The following is a 22012-nucleotide window of genomic DNA, read 5'->3' on the forward strand; positions in this document are numbered from 1 at the left end:
GGGGAAGCTCTGTAAACAATTATCGACATAAAAACACTTCTCGACTGAGAAGCGGACGTCCTCGTCTGGTCGACTGTTGTCTATGACATGTTTCTGTACCGCGTAGGTAGCACAACATGGGCTGCAAGTTGTCCCGAAAGGGACTACCTGCCACTCATATGTGCTTGGGGGCTGTTCCTTCTTGAGGTCCCGCCAGAGGAAACGCAGGAGAGGTTTGTCCTCAGGCAACAGGCGGACCTGGTGAAACATCCCCTTGATGTCACCACTGATACCAACGGGATGCTCGCGGAACCGTAACAGGACCCCCAGGAGGGAGGAGCTTAAGGTAGGTCCGGGTAGCAGTAGTGCATTCAAACACTGGCCCTTCCACTGGAACGAACAGTCGAATACCACCCGGTTCTTACCATTGTGCTGTACCATGTGATGTGGTATGTACCATGTCTCATTGTCCTCCTCTTCGGACCCTGGTGGTAACTTGCAGACATAACCGGTGGTTTCCAGCTTGTTAATCTCGGCGATGTAAGCAGCGGCCTGCTCAGGGTTCTTGGCTAGTTTGGCTTCCGTGCTGCGAAGCCTTGCCATTACCGCTTCCTTGGGGGCCTTCAGGGGGGGACTATTCTTTATGCGAAGCAAAGGGGTAGCATAGCGTGATACTCCATCCACTGTCACCCTGCAGGTCTTGGTGTCAAGGAGGGAAATGGCTTCATGATCCTGCTTGGACCTGGTGATGGTCTTGTCCTGGCGATGTGGAAGGGTGTCGAGCTGCCACAACCTCTCTACGTTGCGCAGCAACTCCGTGGAGGGAGAACCAAAACTTAGGTGGTAGCAGTGAGTTGTTGCTTGGTTGTCTCCTACATCGCTGGCTGGACCTTGTAGAGTCCATCCCAGTCTTGTCTTAATCGCTGCAGGACCACCCGGAGGCCCTCTGCGAATGGGCTCGACAGGAGTGATAAGGTGAGTGTTGTCCGCCCCGATGAGGAGAAGAGGTTGAGCACTCTCAAGGTGTCGGAGGGGTAGCCCTCGGAGGTGTCTATATCTCTTCTGAAGAGCAACGATTGGGTGAGAGTGATGAGACAAAGTCAATCCATCTGCCGTGAAAGCGTTGTTGATCCTATACTTTTGGCGGGGTTTCTCAGCAGAAGAGATCTGGAAAGACACAGAGGCTCCAGGTAGGACAGAAACATCCTGTCGGACGGTTCGTAGTTTCAGCTCCTCTAGCTCACCCTGGAGTTTGAGCTCATTAGTAGCTGCTGGGAGGAGAATCGTCCTCTCCGATCCGTCATCCAGAACCGCATATGTCTCAAGCGAATGTTCTCCATTGTGCAGGATGACCTTACTGACCTTTAGGAGGACCCGACCACCAGTGGTTGCTCTGTCTAGATAGTACAGTCTAGTAGCGGCTTCATCTTGTGGTGAGGTCGTAGCTGAGGACTGCACTAGCTCTGAGGTAGGTGCTGCATTGGACGCAGGTGAGGTGGTCGCCGTTGGGCGTTGGTTGACGTCATGTAAGGCTCTGAGGTGCTTACCATTGCAGAGTGAGCAGGTCTTCTTCAGGTCACATTGCGTTGCTCGATGAGATCGGCAGCACCTCCAGCAACGGTTGTTGACCTTAATCCACTGTACGACTTGCTCCTTGGTGAGTTTCTGAAACTCACTGCACTGAGTGAGGAAGTGATCTGTCTTCTGACAGTAAGGGCAGTAACTCTTACGAAGCGGCTTGGGATCTGAGTTAGGGTCGGCACTAAACTCGGGCTTGGCCTGAGTAGGTTTCTCCTCCCTACCATGTAATACAGTAGTAGATGAGGGCTTGGGGTTTCTGGGTTTCTCTCTCTGGCTAGGCAACGGACGCTCTCTCCTGGGTTCGCATCGGACCTCCTGCTGCAACCAGGTGGAGAAATCAATGAGGTTATAAGACAAGGCTCGTGGATTTAGCATCATCATATACCTCTTGAATTGGCGGTAGTGTTCAGCAGGGAGTTTCTCGAGCAAGCGTTCAACATGTGACCCGCAAGCGAGCTCAGCGGCACCTTCATGGCCGAGTGTTTGCAACAGTCCAACCAGGGAGTGCACCCGGAGAGCGAAGTTGTCGAAGGCAACGCCATCTCCATGTCGAACATTGGGTAGATCCATGATAGCCTTGATCTCTTTCTGGGCTAGCTGCCGAGGCTGTCCATATCTCTCATCAAGCGCTTGAAGTGCACAGGTGAAAGGGTTGGGAGCATTGGAGTATGCTAGAGCCAGACGTCGTGCGGCGTCTACTTTCAGATGATCTAGCAGCAGATGGTACTTGTAGTGCTCTGACTCATCTGGGTGTATCAGGTTTGCAAAGGCCATCTTCAGCATCATGTACTGGGTCTCATCTTCCCTTGTCAGGTTAGGAAAGGAGGGACCCTCTATTTTCCCATGTCTGTAAGGTCTGGCAGGTGGATATGGGTAGGCAGCTGAAGGGGAACCCATATTATACAGTTGCTGGCTATACGGGTCGGCAGCATGATGTGGCGAAGGGGTAGGATCGCGCCACGTTGGTGCTGGATGGCTATATGGCTGTTGAGTTGCCTCATAAGGAGCAGGCGGAGGAGGCCCCGGATGAGGTAGAGACTCATAGTGAGAGCTGTGCCATGACAACATGGATCGGTGAACTGGAGGCGGAGGACTGAAGCTAAGGAGGCGTTCAAATCGGTGATTCAAATCATCCACAGGTGGTCTGTTATAGGGAGGTTCAGGGGTTGGAGACTGCAGTGGAGCATTCAAGGTTGTGCGGCCAGGATACAAAGGGGAGACACCAAGGACTGATGGATTGCGCTGTTCTGGTACTTGACGTTGAGGTGATAGGTAAGGTTGCAGTCCATCGCTCTGATGCGCTGGTGTACTCGCTGAGACCCTAGGTCCAAGGTGAAGGGAAGTAGCTGAACTCATCAGCGCTTTCTGTTGCTCCAACTGCTCCATCTGTTTCCTTGCAGTTTCAGCCAGCATCTGATTTGTATCACTCTGCCGTTTTACAGTCTCCAGTAGAGATTTTATCAGGTCATCCTTACTATCTCCCCTAGGGAAGCTGGGAGAGGGAGAGGCATGGACGCTGGAACGGGTAGAGTACATGGGGTCTTCTTCCTGTGGGTCTGACCTGGTTTGCCCAAGAGGGGGATCGGTCAGGTAATCGTCCAAATATACTGGCCGACTAGTCTTGCGCTGGGCACGTCTAGGGGACGCTGGGGCTGATACTGACTCCATGATCCACAGGAAATAGTCAACATCCGGCTCGAAGGACCATGTGAAGGACTGTTAGTAGGATGAGGTAGATGGCTGGATCTGGACGAAGGATTTAACTATCTACTGTGGGGTGTCGGTAAGGACACGGCAGGCAGGTGTACGTTTATCAACGTTTATTCAAAGTCCCAACACAGAGTACAGGTAGGTATATGTATGTATGGTTGATTCTTCACGAACTCATACAGGCTCTTAACTCTGTCAGGTGGAGAGTCAAACTGACTCCAATAGGCAACATGTGGGATTAGGCCCCTCTATAGCTGACTGAACTATGCCTGAGTAAAAAGGAAAACATTTCTTAAAGGGACAGTATCACAGGTAACCTGTAGGGGGCACTGCAAGATATTACCATGACCTAGTCACACTTTCGTACAACTACACTGTAAAAAAAAATACAAATTGGACGTTGTTTTTGGACAAACCGCTTATCTGTCCATATTTCAAAGTTACATTAAAGCACGTTCACACCTGTCCGGTGATGTGCTTGGATGCTGAAATTCCCCGACTGGTGGAGGAAGATTTTCACGATGTGGTTGGTTGCTCACCTGACTGCTGAGAGAACAGACAACAGACTTAATGCTCTCCAAGTCCTGGACATGTACGATTCCACAACTACATGGTTTGTTATCCAGAATTTTGGTTTCTCTGGATCATTTTCTTTGTTTTGTCTTTTCTCTTTGTTGCTCCACTGCTTAAATACACTATATTGAATATATATATGAAAAAAAAAGGTTGGTGGGAGTTTGGATGGTCACTGGAGGTCAAGATCAGTAAATATTAAGAATGATTTATATGCATAAGAGTTTTGGAAGCAATGTGTAGAAATCCTGTAAAGGTATAAAACTTCCCTTGTTTGCTGCAGGTTAGTTATTTTCCCTATATCTCTAAATAAGGTAGATAAAGTGTGTGTTATCAAGTTATTAGACTATCCTGGGTTAAAAAATGTTTTACTGAATAGCGTCAGTGTATGTGTTATACTCGCAGTGGCAAACAGCTTATTAGCTAGGAGCAGCTAGTTAGTGAAAGATAGATTTGTTAAATTTGTTTAACCTTGGCATGTGAATATTAGTATCTTTGAGGTGAAAATGACTATTACATTAGTAAATTGTCCGCCAATGAGGCAAATAGTACCATTAGAGACCAATGTTCGTTCTTGATTAGACATTCTTTAATCTGTTGACAGTTGAATCATTTGCTAGAAATGTATTAGTCCATGTTTAAGCACCAGTAGCTTTGGCTATAAAGCTGTTGGCTGTTAACCCTCTAGCTAGTTAGTGACAAGGTCTGGGTCCACCACCTGTTACACATCAGTTTGACAGTTCTTGGCACAAAATACCAATAGTTCATCTGTCAAACACAAAATCATAACAAAAGATTTTTTTGCCTGGCAAACATTTTTGTTTCACATGTTTTCACAGATGGAGCAAAGTAATTTCATGAGGATTATCTTTCTCTTTTGCCTCTCAGGACTTCCTCACTGGTTTGTAAGGCGACTACATGACTGTAGGTCAGACTTGTCATGACTTTATGAATATGCATAATGTGAAAAGGAAGTTATTAATCTTCTTTTAACAGCTTGACTTCTGTCCTCTGATCACAGAGGAGAGAAGTCAAACTGTTAAAAGAAGTTAACAGCTTGACTTCTCTCCTCTGATCACAGACAATCATCACCCTCCTCTCTTGTCAGACGAGTACTGGTTTTTGATCAGATCGATGTTTCTTTCAAACACTGTTCAGCAGCTGATGTGTTTTATCTTCAGCATTTATTCAGCATCAAGTGTACCATGTAAGTGAAACACCCACATTAAATCACTGAGGTTCTGGAGAATGACCATTTGTTAATTGGTTGTAGTTGCCTCTTTCTGCCACTAGATGGTAGTTAGAGACAAATGAGAGAAAATCATTTACAACAGCTTGTGAAGCACAGTTAGGACTAGGGTCAAAGGTCAAGATCACAGTGATGTCACAAGAAATCCTTGTTCTGAAACACTTTCTTTTACTGATCTCTTCACTTGTTTAGTAGATTTGTTTTCAGTCAGATTCTCCAGCTGTAAAGTCACCAGATCATTTATATTTCCACTTTGTTCTTATAACTGATTATTTGGCTCTGTTTATCTGTTAGAAGAGAGGAGATTATCAACATGTAAATACACTGACCTCAGTCTCCTTCAGTTATGACCATGTGCTAAGAGCAATGAGCCGAACAAGCTGCCCAGTGCTTGGCTATTAAGTAGTGATAGAATTAAAATATAATAAGGATTAAAAAATATAGTGGTTATAGGTCATAGTTATAGGTTATTATAGGTTGTTGGAAACATGCATTTTCTGATGTCGTAGTTTGATCCTTCTTCCACCAGATGGTAGTGAAAGGCTTTTTGTTCTATATCGTTATTCTTGACACCATGTTTTTTTTTCTTCTTTTTTTTTCATTTCTTAGTTATTCACGTTTTTTTCCCCATTATTCATATTTACTCATTACAATGTCACTCATTCTGCAGATGTCTCTAATTCTGGAGCTGCAGGATCCAAATCTGCCACCACAATACTGATTATCATTAGTATTGTTATTGATAACATCATTACCTATTGGTATCACTGTTATTAAGTGTTCACTATAAAAACCAACAGTGCATTTACTGTGTACAACCTCCCTGTATTCTCCCCCCACCTCCTCCAGGTCAAGACAGAACATACACCGATGCACTGGGTTTAGACCCCTACTGGTTTCATCTTAACTGGTGAAACATCCCATTCATCAGGGGCTGAATGTTCCTGTTCTCATGACTAGGTTACAGTGAGTCAATGTTGGCTACACAGCCGACAACACAACACATAAACGTAACTTTTGTTGAAAATGACACTGATAAAGACTTTTTAAAACTTTTTTGAGCCTTTGTTGCATTTCTGGACCTCAACATTGCAGTGGTGAGTGTTATTACACAGTGAGGATGGTGCTGTTTGAATGAACTGTTTAAATGGAGCTGATTCATGTGAAGGATTTAGTAACTGTCGAGTTTATCTACAAATGTCTCTACCTGCTGGCGTTGATGTTTGTTCTTTCTGTTTCATTAACAGTCGTCTACCCTTTGTGGTCTCCTTTCACATGCAGAAAAAACCACGTGTGAATACTCATACATGCCAGCAACCGCAACCTGACCACAGAGTGAACAGGAGAAACAATACAACGGAATTTCTCATGGTCTAAAAATAATTATTTATTCTTCTCTCATAGACTGCATTATGATTGACAGGTCCACTGGTTTTCCATTTGAATGTCTTCATGTTCACTGTAACTTAATACAACAACAACTTAAACAAGTGAGAGGATCATTATGATGACTCCCCCTGCCTTGATCCAGTCCTCTCAGTCTGGAGTGTGTTACTGTGTAGCTCAGAATGAGGTGGGAACATGGACGGATGTTAAATGTGTGAAAACCGTTCATTATAAATCCATATGAAGCTGATCAGAAAGCAGAACAATGTTTTCCAGCCATAATGATTCTGACGCTACCAAACTCAGAAATATTGTCTGTTTCTCATTTAATTACAACATGTAGCTCTGTAGTTAAAGTGTGTTGTTGATGTTTGCTTCCCTCTGTGTCAGTGAGTCCCTCTGCTGAGATAGTGGAGGGCAGTTCAGTGACTCTGACCTGTAGCAGTGATGCTAACCCAGCAGCTAATTACACCTGGTACAAGGAGGATGAAGACTCACCAAAAGCTTCAGGACAGATCTTCACCATCACTGACTTCAGACCTGAACACAGTGGGAATTATTCCTGTGAAGCCCAGAACACAATAGGACGTCAGAAGTCCACCTTAAATATGACTGTTGTTGTTTCAGGTGAGTTCTTCACATTCATTGTCACACATGTTTACTGCACCACAGCTCATCAAAACTTTAAATGATATGAAGATAATCTGAGGATTCCCAGACCTAGTGTAGCTGTGAAATGAGACCTCCATCATACTGTATATAACTTGTGTACTAATGAAAACACAAATTGATTTAAATGTCTATAAGAATAGTCTGTACAGACAGTTGTTCCTACTTAACTGACACCTCAGAGTATGTGTAAAACTGCTGAGGGCTACCATTTCCTGGCCTGTGGTCAACACTATATGTTGAGGAAGTCTTTGTTCTGCTGCTCATTCGTCTGAGAACAGTTGTTTTAGAGGAGGAGAGTTGTTAAAATGAGGCCGTGGAGCATTTCATGAAGTTGTACTTATAGGTTTCACAAACAAGGAGGTATGCAACGCCGCATTATGTAATAATGCCGCATTATGTAATAATGTAATAAATCTTCACGTCATTATGTAATAACGCCGCATTTTGTAATAATCTGCCACATTTTGTAATAAAAACCTTGAACGCAATATGTAATAAACTTTGCCGCATTTTGTAATAAGTTGTTACATTTTGCATCACTTATTACAAATTTGTACAAAGTTGCACTTTTTTATGAAGAAAATGTTTGGTGCATTATGTAATAAACCACCAAAATGGATGTCTTAATTAGAAAAAACATTAACAATAATAATTCGGCGACGGCTCTTGTCACCAGAGTCTCCCGGGTCACGCTGCTCCTCCGCCCCGCTGAGCAGAGCGGTCTCCTCCGACAGCGGGTCCCACACGATAGGTAACCGCTCCACGTCCCCCCCCCCCCTCCCTCCCCTTGCCCACCGACAATAATACGCCCGGGTCATGCTCGTCTGTGGAGGGATGACATGGACCACGGTCCGACTGGAGCTCCAGGCCGGGTCCAGCTCTGCTCCAGCAGCGGCAGGGGCGAGCTGGGGGGATCGAGCTGTGGGATTTCATCGGGCTGATGATGCTGGAAGTGATTTTGCCTGATTTTATCAAAATTTGCCCAGCTGATTCATTTAAATTACTGAAATATTATGATCATCTGCAAGCAGCAGCTGTAAAACGAGAACCAGAAGCTCCAGGCCCGGAGAACCAGAGAGGGGACCCTCCCAGAGCGCTCCCCAAGAATGGTGCATCGCCACCCGGGTAAAATACGTGAGGGAGAGCGTACATTCTACCAGGGCTCCAGGTGTGCGTAGGGGGAGGGGGGGGGGGGCAATGGGACTCATCGCTCATTATTAATAATACTGCACAACTGAAAGGTGAGGGTCCTGTGTGCGTGTGTAGGTGAGTGAGTGAGTGAGGTGGTGCAGAGGAAGAAGTGAGAGCTGTCTGATAAAGTTTGTGTTATGTTGTTGTATAGTTACGTTGGGTCGGACGCTACAATATCAATAAAAACATGTGCTTAACATAGACGTTGGACGCGAAATAGCCGCGGAGCGGAGCCAGTTTCCTTTAACAGATTGTGCCAGATGCGCCAGAGCGCGCACCTCTGTGCCAGGCTCGTGCTCTGCAGCGATTTGTTTATTCATCTTAACAGAGCGCGAGCGAGATTAACACACACATTCACACAGGCTACACACACATACGGGCTACACATGATACACATACCCACACACACACACATCTGAGGGGCCGAGGCGCTTGCCAAGCGGCACGGAGAAATGCGCATCTGGTGGCGTGCCCCCCAGGGTGCCCAACCTGGTCAGTGGGTGCTCGAGCACTGGAGCACCCACTGAATCGGCGCCTATGTATACGTTTGATGCCCTGCCCTGAAAGCGGTAGCCTATTATAATGAATACACTTATATTTGATTTAGATTTGACCGTCCTACTGGTTTTAGAAATGAATTCATATTTATGATTCATGCATGCTGGTATGCTTAAAGTCAGTGTTATTCTGATGGTCCTAATGTTTTTTTTTTTTCTAATTAAGACATCCATTTTGGTGGTTTATTACATAGTGCACCAAATTATTACATTTTCTTCATAAAAATGTGCAACACCCGCAATATGTAATAAGTGATGCAAAATGTAACAACTTATTACAAAATGCGGCAAAGTTTATTGCATATTGCGTTCAAGATTTTTATTACAAAATGTGGCAGATTATTACAAAATGCAGCGTTATTACACAATGACGTGAAGATTTATTACATTATTACATAATGCGGCATTATTACATAATGCGGCGTTACAAGGTACTTAATCTTTTGACACCTCAGCATCACGTTGTCATAAATATCAAAATATCGCTTTATTCTCGTAAAAAAAAAATTCTCAATGTGGCTCTAATACTCTGTCGTAAAGAACAATATTTACCAGCAATAACATTTATTATGTTGCCAAACACATGACTAATTGACTATGTTGTTATTGTATGTTGTTCTAGATGCTCCAAAGTTTCCCTCTGTGTCAGTGAGTCCCTCTGCTGAGATAGTGGAGGGCAGTTCAGTGACTCTGACCTGTAGCAGTGATGCTAACCCAGCAGCTAAACTCACCTGGTACAAGGAGAACCAATCGCTTCTTAAAGGACCAGAAGGAGTTTATCATTTCTCCTCCATCAGCTCCAAAGACAGAGGGATCTGCCACTGCAAGTCTGAGAATCAATATGGAGCCGACAACTCTATTGGCGCATTTCCACTAGCACGGCTCGGCTCGATACGGCTCGGCTCAGCTCGGCACGGCTCGGCACGGTTTGGTTGTGTTTCCATTACAACTGAGTATCACTAGTGCCGCCGTGACGTCATTTACACGGCGCCGAGCAACGCTCTAAACTCTGTAAATATATAACTTTAGCAACATTTGAAACATTTTCAGGCGAGAAAGTAGTCGTTTAGATCCCCAACGTGTTGAAAATCTGACAAAATACCAGCGGTTTACTATTTTGTTTCAACAAAGTCGGCGTTACTAAAGCTAGCCGTAGTGAGCAACGCACTTCCGGTTATTTTCACAAAATAAGATACCCGTTGCCTTTTATCATAAGGAAAGCCATTACAATAGAATTGGTGCTTTTACTTTGTAAACAGGAAGTGAACATACCCTCGCTGTAGCTAGCTTTAAACCGCCGTTTTGACTGCTCTCGTCCCGTTAACGGCATTTAACCGTTCAATATGCCTTACCGGAGAGTCTTGCCAGCTCTGAGATCGGCCTGGTTCATTGTAAAACATTTACTTATTGATGTAAATGTGGTGTTTTCTGTGCGTACAGACCCCAAGGCAGTGCTGCTCTTCTGTCTAACCACAAACAAACTTCTGCTACAGCCACAATTGTTAAATTTCATCAATGAGACCAACATTTATCCCCTAAAAAGAGTTTAACCAGCCGGTGGTAAACCTCTAAAAGCCATCCGGTAAGTTAATTAGCGGTCGTTTTCTCCCCGGGGTGACGATGGTAGGCTGGCCGGCGGAGCACGTCAGGAGCTGGGCTGCTGCCTCTATGATGTCGCGGTCGCTGCTCGGACCTGGAGCTTCACTTCTTCGAAAAACATCGGGGCAAACTTCTAAACAGCCGTCGTTTGGATAAACTAACCGCACACTGGGGATCTAAACAGTTACTTTCTCGCATTAAAAAATATTAAAACTTAATAAAGTCACGTAGGTAATAACAGAAATTCTCTGGTAATAACAGGCTTCAGCAGGAACATTTGTCGGTCGTCGCGCGGTTATGACGCTTCCAGTGACGACACTCATCGGCCAATCAGTGGAAGGCAGTCGGCTGACGTCACGTTTTAGTAACGCTTCGGCTCGCTTGGAACCAGGGCTGAGGTGATACCAAAAGTGTACCTGGTTGCAGGTACTGCGTGCTAGTGGAAACACGCAAATAGCGCGCCGAGCCGTATCGAGCCAAGCCGTGCTAGTGGAAATGCGCCATAAATCTCTACAGTTAGATGTACAGTGTAAGTCAGATGAGTCTGCTCTAGTTTGCATGATACAGAAGTTATGAATGACAGTACCTATTAATATTGCATCTTCATGTTTCCTCCTCCAGATGATCTTCACCATCACTGACCTCAGACCTGAACACAGTGGGAATTATTCCTGTGAAGCCCAGAACACAAGAGGACATCAGAAGTCCACCTTAAATCTGACTGTTGTTGTGTCAGGTGTGTTCTTCACATTCATTGTCACACATACTTACTGCACCACAGCTCATCAAAACTTTAAATGATATGAAGAAAACCTGGATCTGGATTCCCAGAGGTCGTGTAGCTGTGAAATGAGACCTTCGTCATACTGTATAAAACTTGTGTACTAATGAAAACACCAATTGATTTAAATGTCTATAAGAATAGTCTGTAAAGACAGTTGTTCCTACTTAACTGACACCTCAGAGTACGTGTAAAACTGCTGAGGGCTACCATTTCCTGTCCTGTGGTCAGCGCTATATGTTGAGGAAGTCTTTGTTCTGCTGCTCATTCGTCTGAGGACAGACGTTAAAACAATGTCCTTCTACTATGTGAGTGGATTTTGATTAAACTAATTTATATCTTTATAGATTATATTGTTTCTGATTATATCATAGTCTCTGACGAGAGGAGCAGCTATGAATTTAACAGCGGCAGCAAGTGGACTTTTCATTTTCCTCCTCTTTGTACCAGGTAATGTATTTCCACTTTGACTCTGCAGACAATAGCCATGTTTCCATCCAAAGTGATTCGAATTACTGGGAAATGCGCATTAAAAGAAAATCAAATCGTGTGTGTTTCCATCTACGGACTTTTTTTTCCATTAGCGCGATTTAGTGCATATGTTTATTACCGTCATAACGCGACCTGTCTGTGTGTGTGGGTGTGTGTGTGTGTGTGTGAGTGAGAGAGAAAGAGAGAGAGAGAGAGAGAGTCGCGGCCGCCACAGACTTTATTAATGGTAAACGCTGGATGCGATGGCTGATAAGTTTGGTTTTTACTGAGGAGGAACTATGAAGAACTGTGTAACATCATTATGAAGGTGTGTAGGGGCTTTTATTTTGCCGTGGCGGTGCGCCACAATTAATTAATTAATTGTTCTGTGACATTAGTGGAAACCCTGATGTTGTCTTGTGAGTGAACTGCAAACACGGGAGCAGACGGGGTGAAAGTGCGCTACGTCACACTTAATTCGCATACAGCTGTTTCCATCCCATTCGAATCAACCAAAACCCGGCCATAGTGAGCGTATTTCAGTTTGTGCGAATCAGGGGATTTTAATTCTAATTACGGCGTTTCCATCATCATTTTCCGATGCGATACATCTAGATGATCTAAACAGCTGATGGAAACGCAACTAATGTAACACTGTTATTCAGAGTAGGTGAGATTAGATGATGGTTCATGTTAGCTTTACAATTTCCTCTTCTTTGTCTCATTGGCTCACAGTGGGATGTTAGAGCCAAAGTAGTTTTGTAAATTTAGAATTAGCTCAGTTTTGTTGCAGGTTTAGAAACTGATGCATCTTGACAATATTAAAATGTGACTGTGGTTTGTGCTGTGCTCTGTGTTACAGTGATACAGGGTCAGAATGACTGGACAGTGACCTGTGCTCCAACTCAGATCTGTGCTGTAGTAGGATCAACAGTGGACATAAGCTGCACCTACAGATACCCAGACTGGAGAACTGATGATGATACTACAGTTGGAGAAAGACTGTGGTTCACTAAATCCAGTGGTGATGAACCTGTGGATCTGAGAGCAGACTCAGAGTACTCAGGTCGTGTTCAGTATCTCTGTGGTGACAACGACTGCACTCTGAGAATCACAGACCTGAGAGAGAGCGACTCAGCTGTTTACAAGTTCAGCTTCACAACAAACAAACCAGGAGAGAAATACACTGGTGAAGCTGGAGTCACTTTGTCTGTCACAGGTAACAGTTTTATTTTAGTATGTTTCTATTCCAGATGTTCAGATCAACAGAAACAGCTGTGTTAATTAAAGATGAAGACAATCTGAGCTCAGAGCTCCACTTACTAATGACTTAATGGGCTTCAGTGTGAACTTTGGATCACATGATGACGACTGGTTAAATATGAGGAGATGATGGTAACTCCCCTCTAGACTCACATGTGGACATTACTGTGTGATCAGATATTCACATTCAGGTCACATGATGACTCCAGGAGAAGAAATTAAAGGATCAAAAACCTAACTTCTGTGTATTCACACTGAATAAATAATATATTTCCCTTTGTTCTTTGGAAATCCAGGTCTACAGGTGCAGGTGACCCCCTCAACATACTACCAGTACTGGGCAGAGCTGAAGTGTCACAGTAGTTGTCATCGATCTGATCATTCTTCCTTCACTTGGTACAAGAATGGACAGAAAACTGAGACAGAAACAGCTTCTGTTACAGATGACCTTTATGCTGTAAACAGCTACTCCTGTGCTCTGAAAGGACATGAGGACTTCCCTTCTCCTTTGGTCTGTGAGTTTACTTCATTCTTCCACTTACATATCACCACCTGGTGGCACATTTAACCTACTGCACATGACTGCATGTATCTATAAAATGGAGGACTGAGGATTGTGTTGAACTCTGCTCTAATTAAACAACACAATTGTTTCTTTAAACATGTAGGTGCTACTCTGGTTTAATAAAACCTTTAATCCTTCAGGTGTCTTCAGTAAATACTGCTACAGAGTGATTTACACTGACAGAAGAATCTGTGCATCCAAAGGATCATCAGTGGAGATTTCTTGTATTTACAACAGTTATTATGATGTTGAATCAAAGTTCTGGTTCAGTCCTGAACGTAGTCGTCGTTGGCAGAATCCCTCAGAGCCTGAGGATCTTAGTAAAGACTCTGAATATTCAGGTCGTGTTCAGGTTGTTGAAACAGAGAGAGGACGCTCCACTCTGAGAATCACTGACCTGAGAGACACAGATTCAGCTCAGTATCACTTCAAATTCAAAACTAAATGGTCTGAATGGGGAAACAGTTTACCTGGTACAACTCTGACTGTCACAGGTAAGAACACAAACTGACAAACACAGAAACATCATTAAAACTTTGTGTATCACATTTTCATAAAGCCCCTTAAAGGGCTGTAGTTGGATGTGAGGAGCTGCTATAATCCATGAACTAATCTTTGTAGATTAATGATGAAGATCAAATGGCTTTTGGAGTTACAAGGATTTTATTTATCACGCTGTACGCTGTACGCAGTAGTTAAACTCTCTTCTATTAAAGAAACAAAACACTTTAATCCAACACAACATGGCTGCTCAGGAAACACATGTTCATGTTTTCTCCTGCAGATTTTCTGAAGGTGCCGTCAGTGTCAGTGACTCCTCCAGGTGAAATCATGGAGGGCAGCTCAGTGACTCTGACCTGTAGCAGTGACACTGACTCAGCAGCTAAATACACCTGGTACAAGGAGAACCTGACACTGCTCAACAAAGAACCACAGCTGGTCTTCAGCTCCATCCAGTCCTCTGACTCTGGAGAGTATTACTGTGAAGCTGAGAATCAGCTGGGGAGGAGGACGTCTGAATACATCTCTATTGATGTGAAGTGTGAGTGGGGTGATTTATTATCTAATAAATCTATGTCAAGATGATTAATAACAAGAACATTTCTTATGCTGCCAAACACATGACTGTTGACTATGTTTGTTGTCGTTCGTTGTTCCAGATGCTCCAAAGCTTCCCTCTGTGTCAGTGAGTCCCTCTGCTGAGATAGTGGAGGGCAGTTCAGTGACTCTGACCTGTAGCAGTGATGCTAACCCAGCAGCTAATTACACCTGGTACAAGGAGGATGAAGACTCACCAAAAGCTTCAGGACAGATCTTCACCATCACTGACCTCAGACCTGAACACAGTGGCAATTATTCCTGTGAAGCCCAGAACACAATAGGACGTCAGAAGTCCACCTTAAATCTGACTGTTGCTGTTTCAGGTGAGTTGTGCACATTCATCATCACACACCTGTTTACTGCACCACAGCTCATCAACATCACTGCTAATATCTCCTGTCTGTTGTTCTCACTTTCCAGGTGAATCAGTAACAGTCATGATCATCACTATCATGACTGTCAAGGTCCTGGTGCTGATCCCACTGGTTATCTTTTGTCTGTGGACAAGGTAAAACTATAAAAATCCATAAATTTACTCATTGTTTTCTTTAAACTCCCTGTAGTTTTTAGATTTGATGGTTTTCCTCAATGTTATATTTTTTGGTTTGTTGTTTTTGGTTTGAATCCAGGAAGAAGAAAACTCTGAGTTCAAACCCTGAAGCAAATGAAGCTGTAGAGATGATGGAGGTGAGAGACAGAGAGGCTCTACAACACTAACAGAACTTACTCTACATCTACATCATCACAACTTGACTCATCAATGCTCTGGAAACTGAAGTGAATTCATATTTTAACTGAAGAAACCAGTGATAAAATGTGATTGTGTGCCGGTTTCATGAACGTGTCCCATTTTGTCCCCTCTGTCCATCAGGTGGACTCTGTTTATGAAAACATCACCACAGCAGCACAGACATAAGACACAGAGGAGCAGAAAGACCTGGTGTGAAGTTACAGGAAATTGTCAACATTGACATTATATTTACATTTGATTTCTGTTCTTTTCATTCTTTATTATCATCTTTTTCTTAAAGGTACCATCCCGGGCGGCTCATTTTGTGGCAAAAATATAAAAATCTGAGTATATCGGTTAAGTATTAGACAGTAATTGATGCTATTAGTGGTTTGACATATCAATGACGAAATTTGGTCATCTGTGTAAGGAGTAGGGACTAAAATTTGGCCGACCAATCAAATTAGTCTCAGACAACTTTGGTTGGATGGCCCGTCTGTCAGTCAACGCGCACGCTGTTCTGCTAGTATGCAAGCACTTTGATTGTAGCTACACTTTTTCACAGTACATCACAGCCAGCCAGCCAGCAGCTAGAAAGCTAGGAATTCGTCATGGCACAGCTAAAGGACCAGCCGGATATCCGACCTCCAACTGCACCTCCTAGTCAACCACAACCCAAAAACCTAACACTTTTATTTAAAGTATGAAAGACCGTCAGAAGTTACTTGGCTCGTTTTCTCCCTCGGGATTGCTGAGGTCGCCCGGCAGATCAGCTCAGTGGAGTGGCTGCTGCTGCTGCTGTGACAGCTGCCATGGTCCCTGTACTGGGGGCTCACACAGACTCTGCACTTCTCCCAAACAACGGAGCAAATTTCCTAACAAAGGTTATAAACTGACCACAGACTCTGGATTAAACTGTGACGTGTTTACAGTGCTAAAGCCAGAATTAAAACAGCTTTTAGCAGCTTTATTGGCTGTCGGTTGCCACAATGCTAATTTCTGTTAGCCCGTCTATGAGGTTTTGCATTATACGTTAGCATTAAGCTAGCGGGCTTTATGCTTAGTTGTAATACTGGCTGTGTGTGTTTTGAACGTTGTTTAAAACTATGTACATCTTTGATGCTTAAATTACCACTTAATACTCCAATTTTATTTTATGTATGCTGTTATTTTTTATGCAGCTTTACAGTCGGTTGTCGCGGGCTAATTTCTGTTAGCCCGTCTATGAGGTTTTGCATTATACGTTAGCATTAAGCTAGCGGGCTTTATGCTTAGTTGTGATACTGGCTGTGTGTGTTTTGAACGTTGTTTAAAACTATGTGGGTTTGATTGAACATCTTTGAATCTTAAATATATATATTACCGCTTAATACTCCTCTTTTATTTTATGTATGCTGCTATTTTTTATGCAGCTTTACTGTCGGTTGCCGCGGGCTAATTTCTGTTAGCCCGTCTAGGTTTTGCATTATACGTTAGCATTAAGCTAGCGGGCTTTGTGCCTAGTTGTGATACTGGCTGTGTGTTTTGAACGTTGTTTAAAACTATGTGGGTTTGATCGAACATCTTTGATGCTTAAATATAGCCTATATATTCCCACTTAATATATTGCTTTACTCCTCTTTTTATTTTATGTAGGTATTTTTACTGTAGGACAGGCTAATCTTGACAAATAAAACCTTGAAGCAAAAAGATTTTGCCTTTTGTTTGAGAACTGACATTTATGTACAATAATTCAGTAACAGTTATAAATGTACCTTTGTACAATTTATTTTTTAAATATTTTACCGTTCAAAAGCAAGCTCAGTGCTGTCTGTCTCATAGAAGAACATAACAGCGGCAGCCTGCTGTAGCCGCTCTGCTTGTGGTGCAATACATACAACAGTCTCCGGCTGCAATGAACACGCGCTGGAGCCGAGCAATGGGGGCGTGGTTTTTGTGATTCCTGATTGGACGGAGGGGCGGGTGTGCGATTCGAAAAAGAAATCGTTAGTCCAGTAAATCCAGCCGCCCGGGATGGTACCTTTAAGCAGCTATGAAATCAGATGAAGTTTAAATCTGTTCTTTTTTCTCAGTTTTGTCTCTATATGGATGAAATGTACCACAGTGCACTGGTTTATTATGATGTCTGATATTTCTTTCTTTTTTTTTAATATTGGGGGGCTTTTTTTTTTGCTTTTTTAATCGACAGGATAGTTCAGAGAGTGACAGGAAATGGGAGGCAGAGAGGGGGGGGATGACACACAGGATAGGGCCGCTCGGCGCAGGATTCGAACCGGGGCTGCCTGCAGTGAGGACTATAGGCTCAACACATGGGGTAGGTGCTCTACCAACTGAGCTAAACACCGCCCTGATTTCTGATATTTCTTAAGATGTAAAGACACAAATTTCACTGAAGAGGATCTGATCTCATATTTGAATTATTTGTGTTCAGGTTCACTTTCTGACTTCATGGTCCTGTGTCTTGTTGATGAAACTCTGATGTCGGCCAATGGGCTCTATGCACAGCTCCACTACTTCCTGAATTTAAGGCAGTTCCTTCATTTCCTGTCTTACGTTATTGGACAAATTGATTAATCCAGGTGTGTCTGACCATTGTGACTACTCAGACACACCTGGATTAATCAGTGTGTCCAATAATGTAAGACAGGAAATGAAGGACCTGCCTTAAATTCAGGAAGTGGTGGAGCTGTGCATAGAGCCCATTCAGGTTTTAAAATGTATTTGCTGCACAGTGCATGCATTTTTTGCTTTTTCATTTCTTGTGAGCTGTGATATTTCTGCATGGCAACCGTCACACCTGATCTTTTTTAAATTGTATGTCTGTATTTAGCTCCTCCATAATTTGAGGAAATATTTTTTATGTAGTTGTAGTGACCAAAATCTGGCACTAGATGTCAATAAAGAGTTGTGTTTTATTGCCAACATCATTTCCACTGTCTCTGTTCCTCCTTTGTGTATATACAACAGCTTCAACAAACATGTTTTCAGTTTTATTCCAAGTTAATTTATGGTATATTTGTTCTTCCTGTGATAAGACAGTAGAGACAGACAGGAGGGTTAGGGAGAGAGGAGTCAGGAACACAGCAAGGGTCTATGGGTCAGATTCAAACCTATGGCTGCTTCAGATGGGACAACGAGTCTGTGGTTCACACAGCAGCAGGTGAGTCAGTTTTATTAGATTTTAATTAGTGTGACTGCTGAAGCAGTCACACTATTGTTCTTCTGTTTGGCCATTTTCTTCCGCCTTTTTACGGTCTTCTTCTAGTCCTTCATACTTTGTGCTATTTCAACAATTCATATATCAAAACGTGCAGCTTCTTTTGAACTTTATCGGCGTTACTTTTCTCTTTTTAACTATTTATACTTTTTCAAATATTTAACTTTTTCTGATTTTTTTCAGCTTTATAATGGGTGTGTATTGCGTCTAACGAGCAGAGCTAGAGTGGTGCTAGAGTGGAGAGAGGCAAAAAAACATTCTAGAGTTTTTCTGGCTAAACTGTCAGCACGGCCACAAATTAAACTCTAGACAAATTATTTTCTCCAGTTTTGTAGCCACACTTGTCTTCTGGCTAAAATTCTGGTCAAAAATGCAAAGAGACTTAGATAATAATTTAAAATATTTTTTAAATGCAGCCAGGGAGCTCTCTGCTCTCATTCAGCTCAATGCATTTTTTTCACATCAGCAGGAGAAGGAGCTCAACTTTGTAACTTGCTGTTAAGTGCTTTTTAATTCATTTTAATTCACCAAAAAATAGTCACAGGTCACAAAAAAGTCCTCTTCTTACTTGGTGTGGCTAATTTATACTAATTTCTTTTTGTTTTAAGCATCATTGAAAAATCTCACATTCATCAAAGTCTCAACCTCTCTTCTTGACAACTCCACTGTAGTGTAGGGGTTAGGGTAACTGCTTGCCAACCCTAAGGTCACTGGTTCGAATCCAAGGGAAGAACTCTTGTTATGTTATGTTGAATTCTGCTCTCCTCCCCCGCCTTCAATTGGTTACAGGTGTTTGTTATCTCCTTGATTACTCATACCAGTTTGCAGCACATCATCACATTACAATGAATGACAACAGTCTTGAAAGCAGTGTGCTCTCTGTAGCCGAGTGGCAGAGTAAAGGCTTAGTGATCTTATGGTCACAGGTTCGATTCCTGCCTCAGTCATTTCACATCATTGCTTGACTTTTGATTCCAATTATTCAGCTGTCATTGGACAGTCTTTGATTCCTCATACTATAAAGCTCATTGTAACTCAGGTTTTCTGTGGCCATATGGTTAGTGTGTTAGGTGTTGTGCTATTTCAACAATTCATATATCAAAACGTGCAGCTTTTTTTGAACTTTATCGGCGTTACTTTTCTCTTTTTAACTATTTATACTTTTTAAAATATTTAACTTTTTCTGCAAATTAAACTTTAGACAAATTATTTTCTCCAGTTTTGTAGCCACACTTGTCTTCTGGCTAAAATTCTGGTCAAAAATGCAAAGAGACTTAGATAATAATTTTAAATATTTTTTAAATGCAGCCAGGGAGCTCTCTGCACATCATCACATTACAATGGCAACATGCTTATGTCTGTGCTCTCTGTGGTGAAGTGGCAGAGTAAAGGTTTAGTGATCATGAGGTTGTGGGTTCGATTACTGGTTCAAATCTTGCCTCATCAACAATTATAGTGAATTATTTTCCCAGTCGTCCTCTGTTGACTTCTGATAACTTGCTTCATGTTGAAACTGCTGCTCTCAGCCTGAAATTCACAGAAATTTTCATTCTAAGTCTTACTTGGTGTGGCTAATTTCTGCACTTTCCTTACCTTTTTTTTTTTAAGCAGGAGCCAGTGATCCTCTTATTAAAGGTTTTCTTTGCCACTCACATACTGTCTCTGCCTGTAGCCTAGTGGTTAGCTTGCTGAGCTGGAGACCTGAAGGTTACTGGTTCAAATCTTGCCTCAATAACAATTATTCACAGAAATTTTCATTCTAAGTCATTCAAGCTTGACGCTCAAGCTTTCTTGATGTCAGAGTGAGACAGAGTGCAGCTCATCAACAGACAACAGTCTCTGCAACTGTGTGTGCACTGTGGCCTAGAGGCAGAGTGGAAGTCTATTGACCATGAGGTTGTGGGTTCGAGTCCGACCTTGGTCAAACATCTGTATGGTGATCACTGCTTGCACTATTTGCTAATTCTGCAACAGCGTTCAGCTGCTGTCAGCAGTCACACCATTTCCATTCTTGGAAATGCCTTTCTAGTTTTAAATATTTTTTAAATGCAGCCAGGGAGCTTTCTGCTCTCATTCAGCTCAATGCATTTTTTTCACATCAGCAGGAGAAGGAGCTCAACTTTGTAACTTGCTGTTAAGTGCTTTTTAATTAGTGTGACTGCTGAAGCAGTCACACTATTGTTCTTCTGTTTGGCCATTTTCTTCCGCCTTTTTACGGTCTTCTTCTAGTCCTTCATACTTTGTGCTATTTCAACAATTCATATATCAAAACGTGCAGCTTCTTTTGAACTTTATCGGCATTACTTTTCTCTTTTTAACTATTTATACTTTTTCAAATATTTAACTTTTTCTGATTTTTTTCAGCTTTATAATGTGTGTGTATTGCGTCTAACGAGCAGAGCTAGAGTGTAGAGAGGCAAAAAAACATTCTAGAGTTTTTCTGGCTAAACTGTCAGCACGGCCACAAATTAAACTCTAGACAAATTATTTTCTCCAGTTTTGTAGCCACACTTGTCTTCTGGCTAAAATTCTGGTCAAAAATGCAAAGAGACTTAGATAATAATTTAAAATATTTTTTAAATGCAGCCAGGGAGCTCTCTGCTCTCATTCAGCTCAATGCATTTTTTTCACATCAGCAGGAGAAGGAGCTCAACTTTGTAACTTGCTGTTAAGTGCTTTTTAATTCATTTTAATTCACCAAAAAATAGTCACAGGTCACAAAAAAGTCCTCTTCTTACTTGGTGTGGCTAATTTATACTAATTTCTTTTTGTTTTAAGCATCATTGAAAAATCTCACATTCATCAAAGTCTCAACCTCTCTGCTTGACAACTCTACTGTAGTGTAGGGGGTAGGGTAACTGCTTGCCAACCCTAAGGTCACTGGTTCGAATCCAAGGGAAGAATTCTTGTTATGTTATGTTGAATTCTGCTCTCCTCCCCCGCCTTCAATTGGTTACAGGTGTTTGTTATCTCCTTGATTACTCGTACCAGTTTGCAGCACATCATCACATTACAATGAATGACAACAGTCTTGAAAGCAGTGTGCTCTCTGTAGCCGAGTGGCAGAGTAAAGGCTTAGTGATCATATGGTCATGGGTTCGATTCCTGCCTCAGTCATTTCACATCATTGCTTGACTTTTGATTCCAATTATTCAGCTGTCATTGGACAGTCTTTGATTCCTCATAGTATAAAGCTCATTGTAACTCAGGTTCTCTGTGGCCATATGGTTAGTGTGTTAGTTGTTGTGCTATTTCAACAATTCATATATCAAAACGTGCAGCTTTTTTTGAACTTTATCGGCGTTACTTTTCTCTTTTTAACTATTTATACTTTTTAAAATATTAAACTTTTTCTGCAAATTAAACTCTAGACAAATTATTTTCTCC

General features: G+C 42.5%; 1 protein-coding gene and 1 pseudogene across 2 annotated transcripts in view; both read left to right on the forward strand.

Annotated features, from left to right (window-relative positions):
* LOC146960780 (B-cell receptor CD22-like) overlaps positions 1 to 15624 on the forward strand; it is a 37533-nt pseudogene extending 21909 nt beyond the window's left edge. The window contains exons 10-16 of the transcript XR_015035366.1: positions 9521 to 9755; positions 11001 to 11026; positions 14362 to 14619; positions 14738 to 15001; positions 15099 to 15186; positions 15308 to 15365; positions 15550 to 15624. The product of XR_015035366.1 is annotated as a B-cell receptor CD22-like (transcript). The remainder of the gene's footprint in view (positions 1 to 9520; positions 9756 to 11000; positions 11027 to 14361; positions 14620 to 14737; positions 15002 to 15098; positions 15187 to 15307; positions 15366 to 15549) is intronic.
* Positions 12575 to 13580, forward strand: LOC146960781 (uncharacterized; the record flags this gene model as incomplete). Its single annotated transcript, XM_085772063.1, has 2 exons — positions 12575 to 12968; positions 13309 to 13580. Coding segments are annotated over 2 exons (666 nt in total), but the record flags the coding sequence as incomplete, so codon positions are not given.
* Positions 15625 to 22012: the final 6388 nt, after the last annotated feature.

This window comes from Trachurus japonicus, unplaced genomic scaffold (assembly GCF_045865225.1).
Source record: "Trachurus japonicus isolate A0001 unplaced genomic scaffold, Traja_1.0 AP030010.1".
NCBI lineage: Eukaryota > Metazoa > Chordata > Actinopteri > Carangiformes > Carangidae > Trachurus > Trachurus japonicus.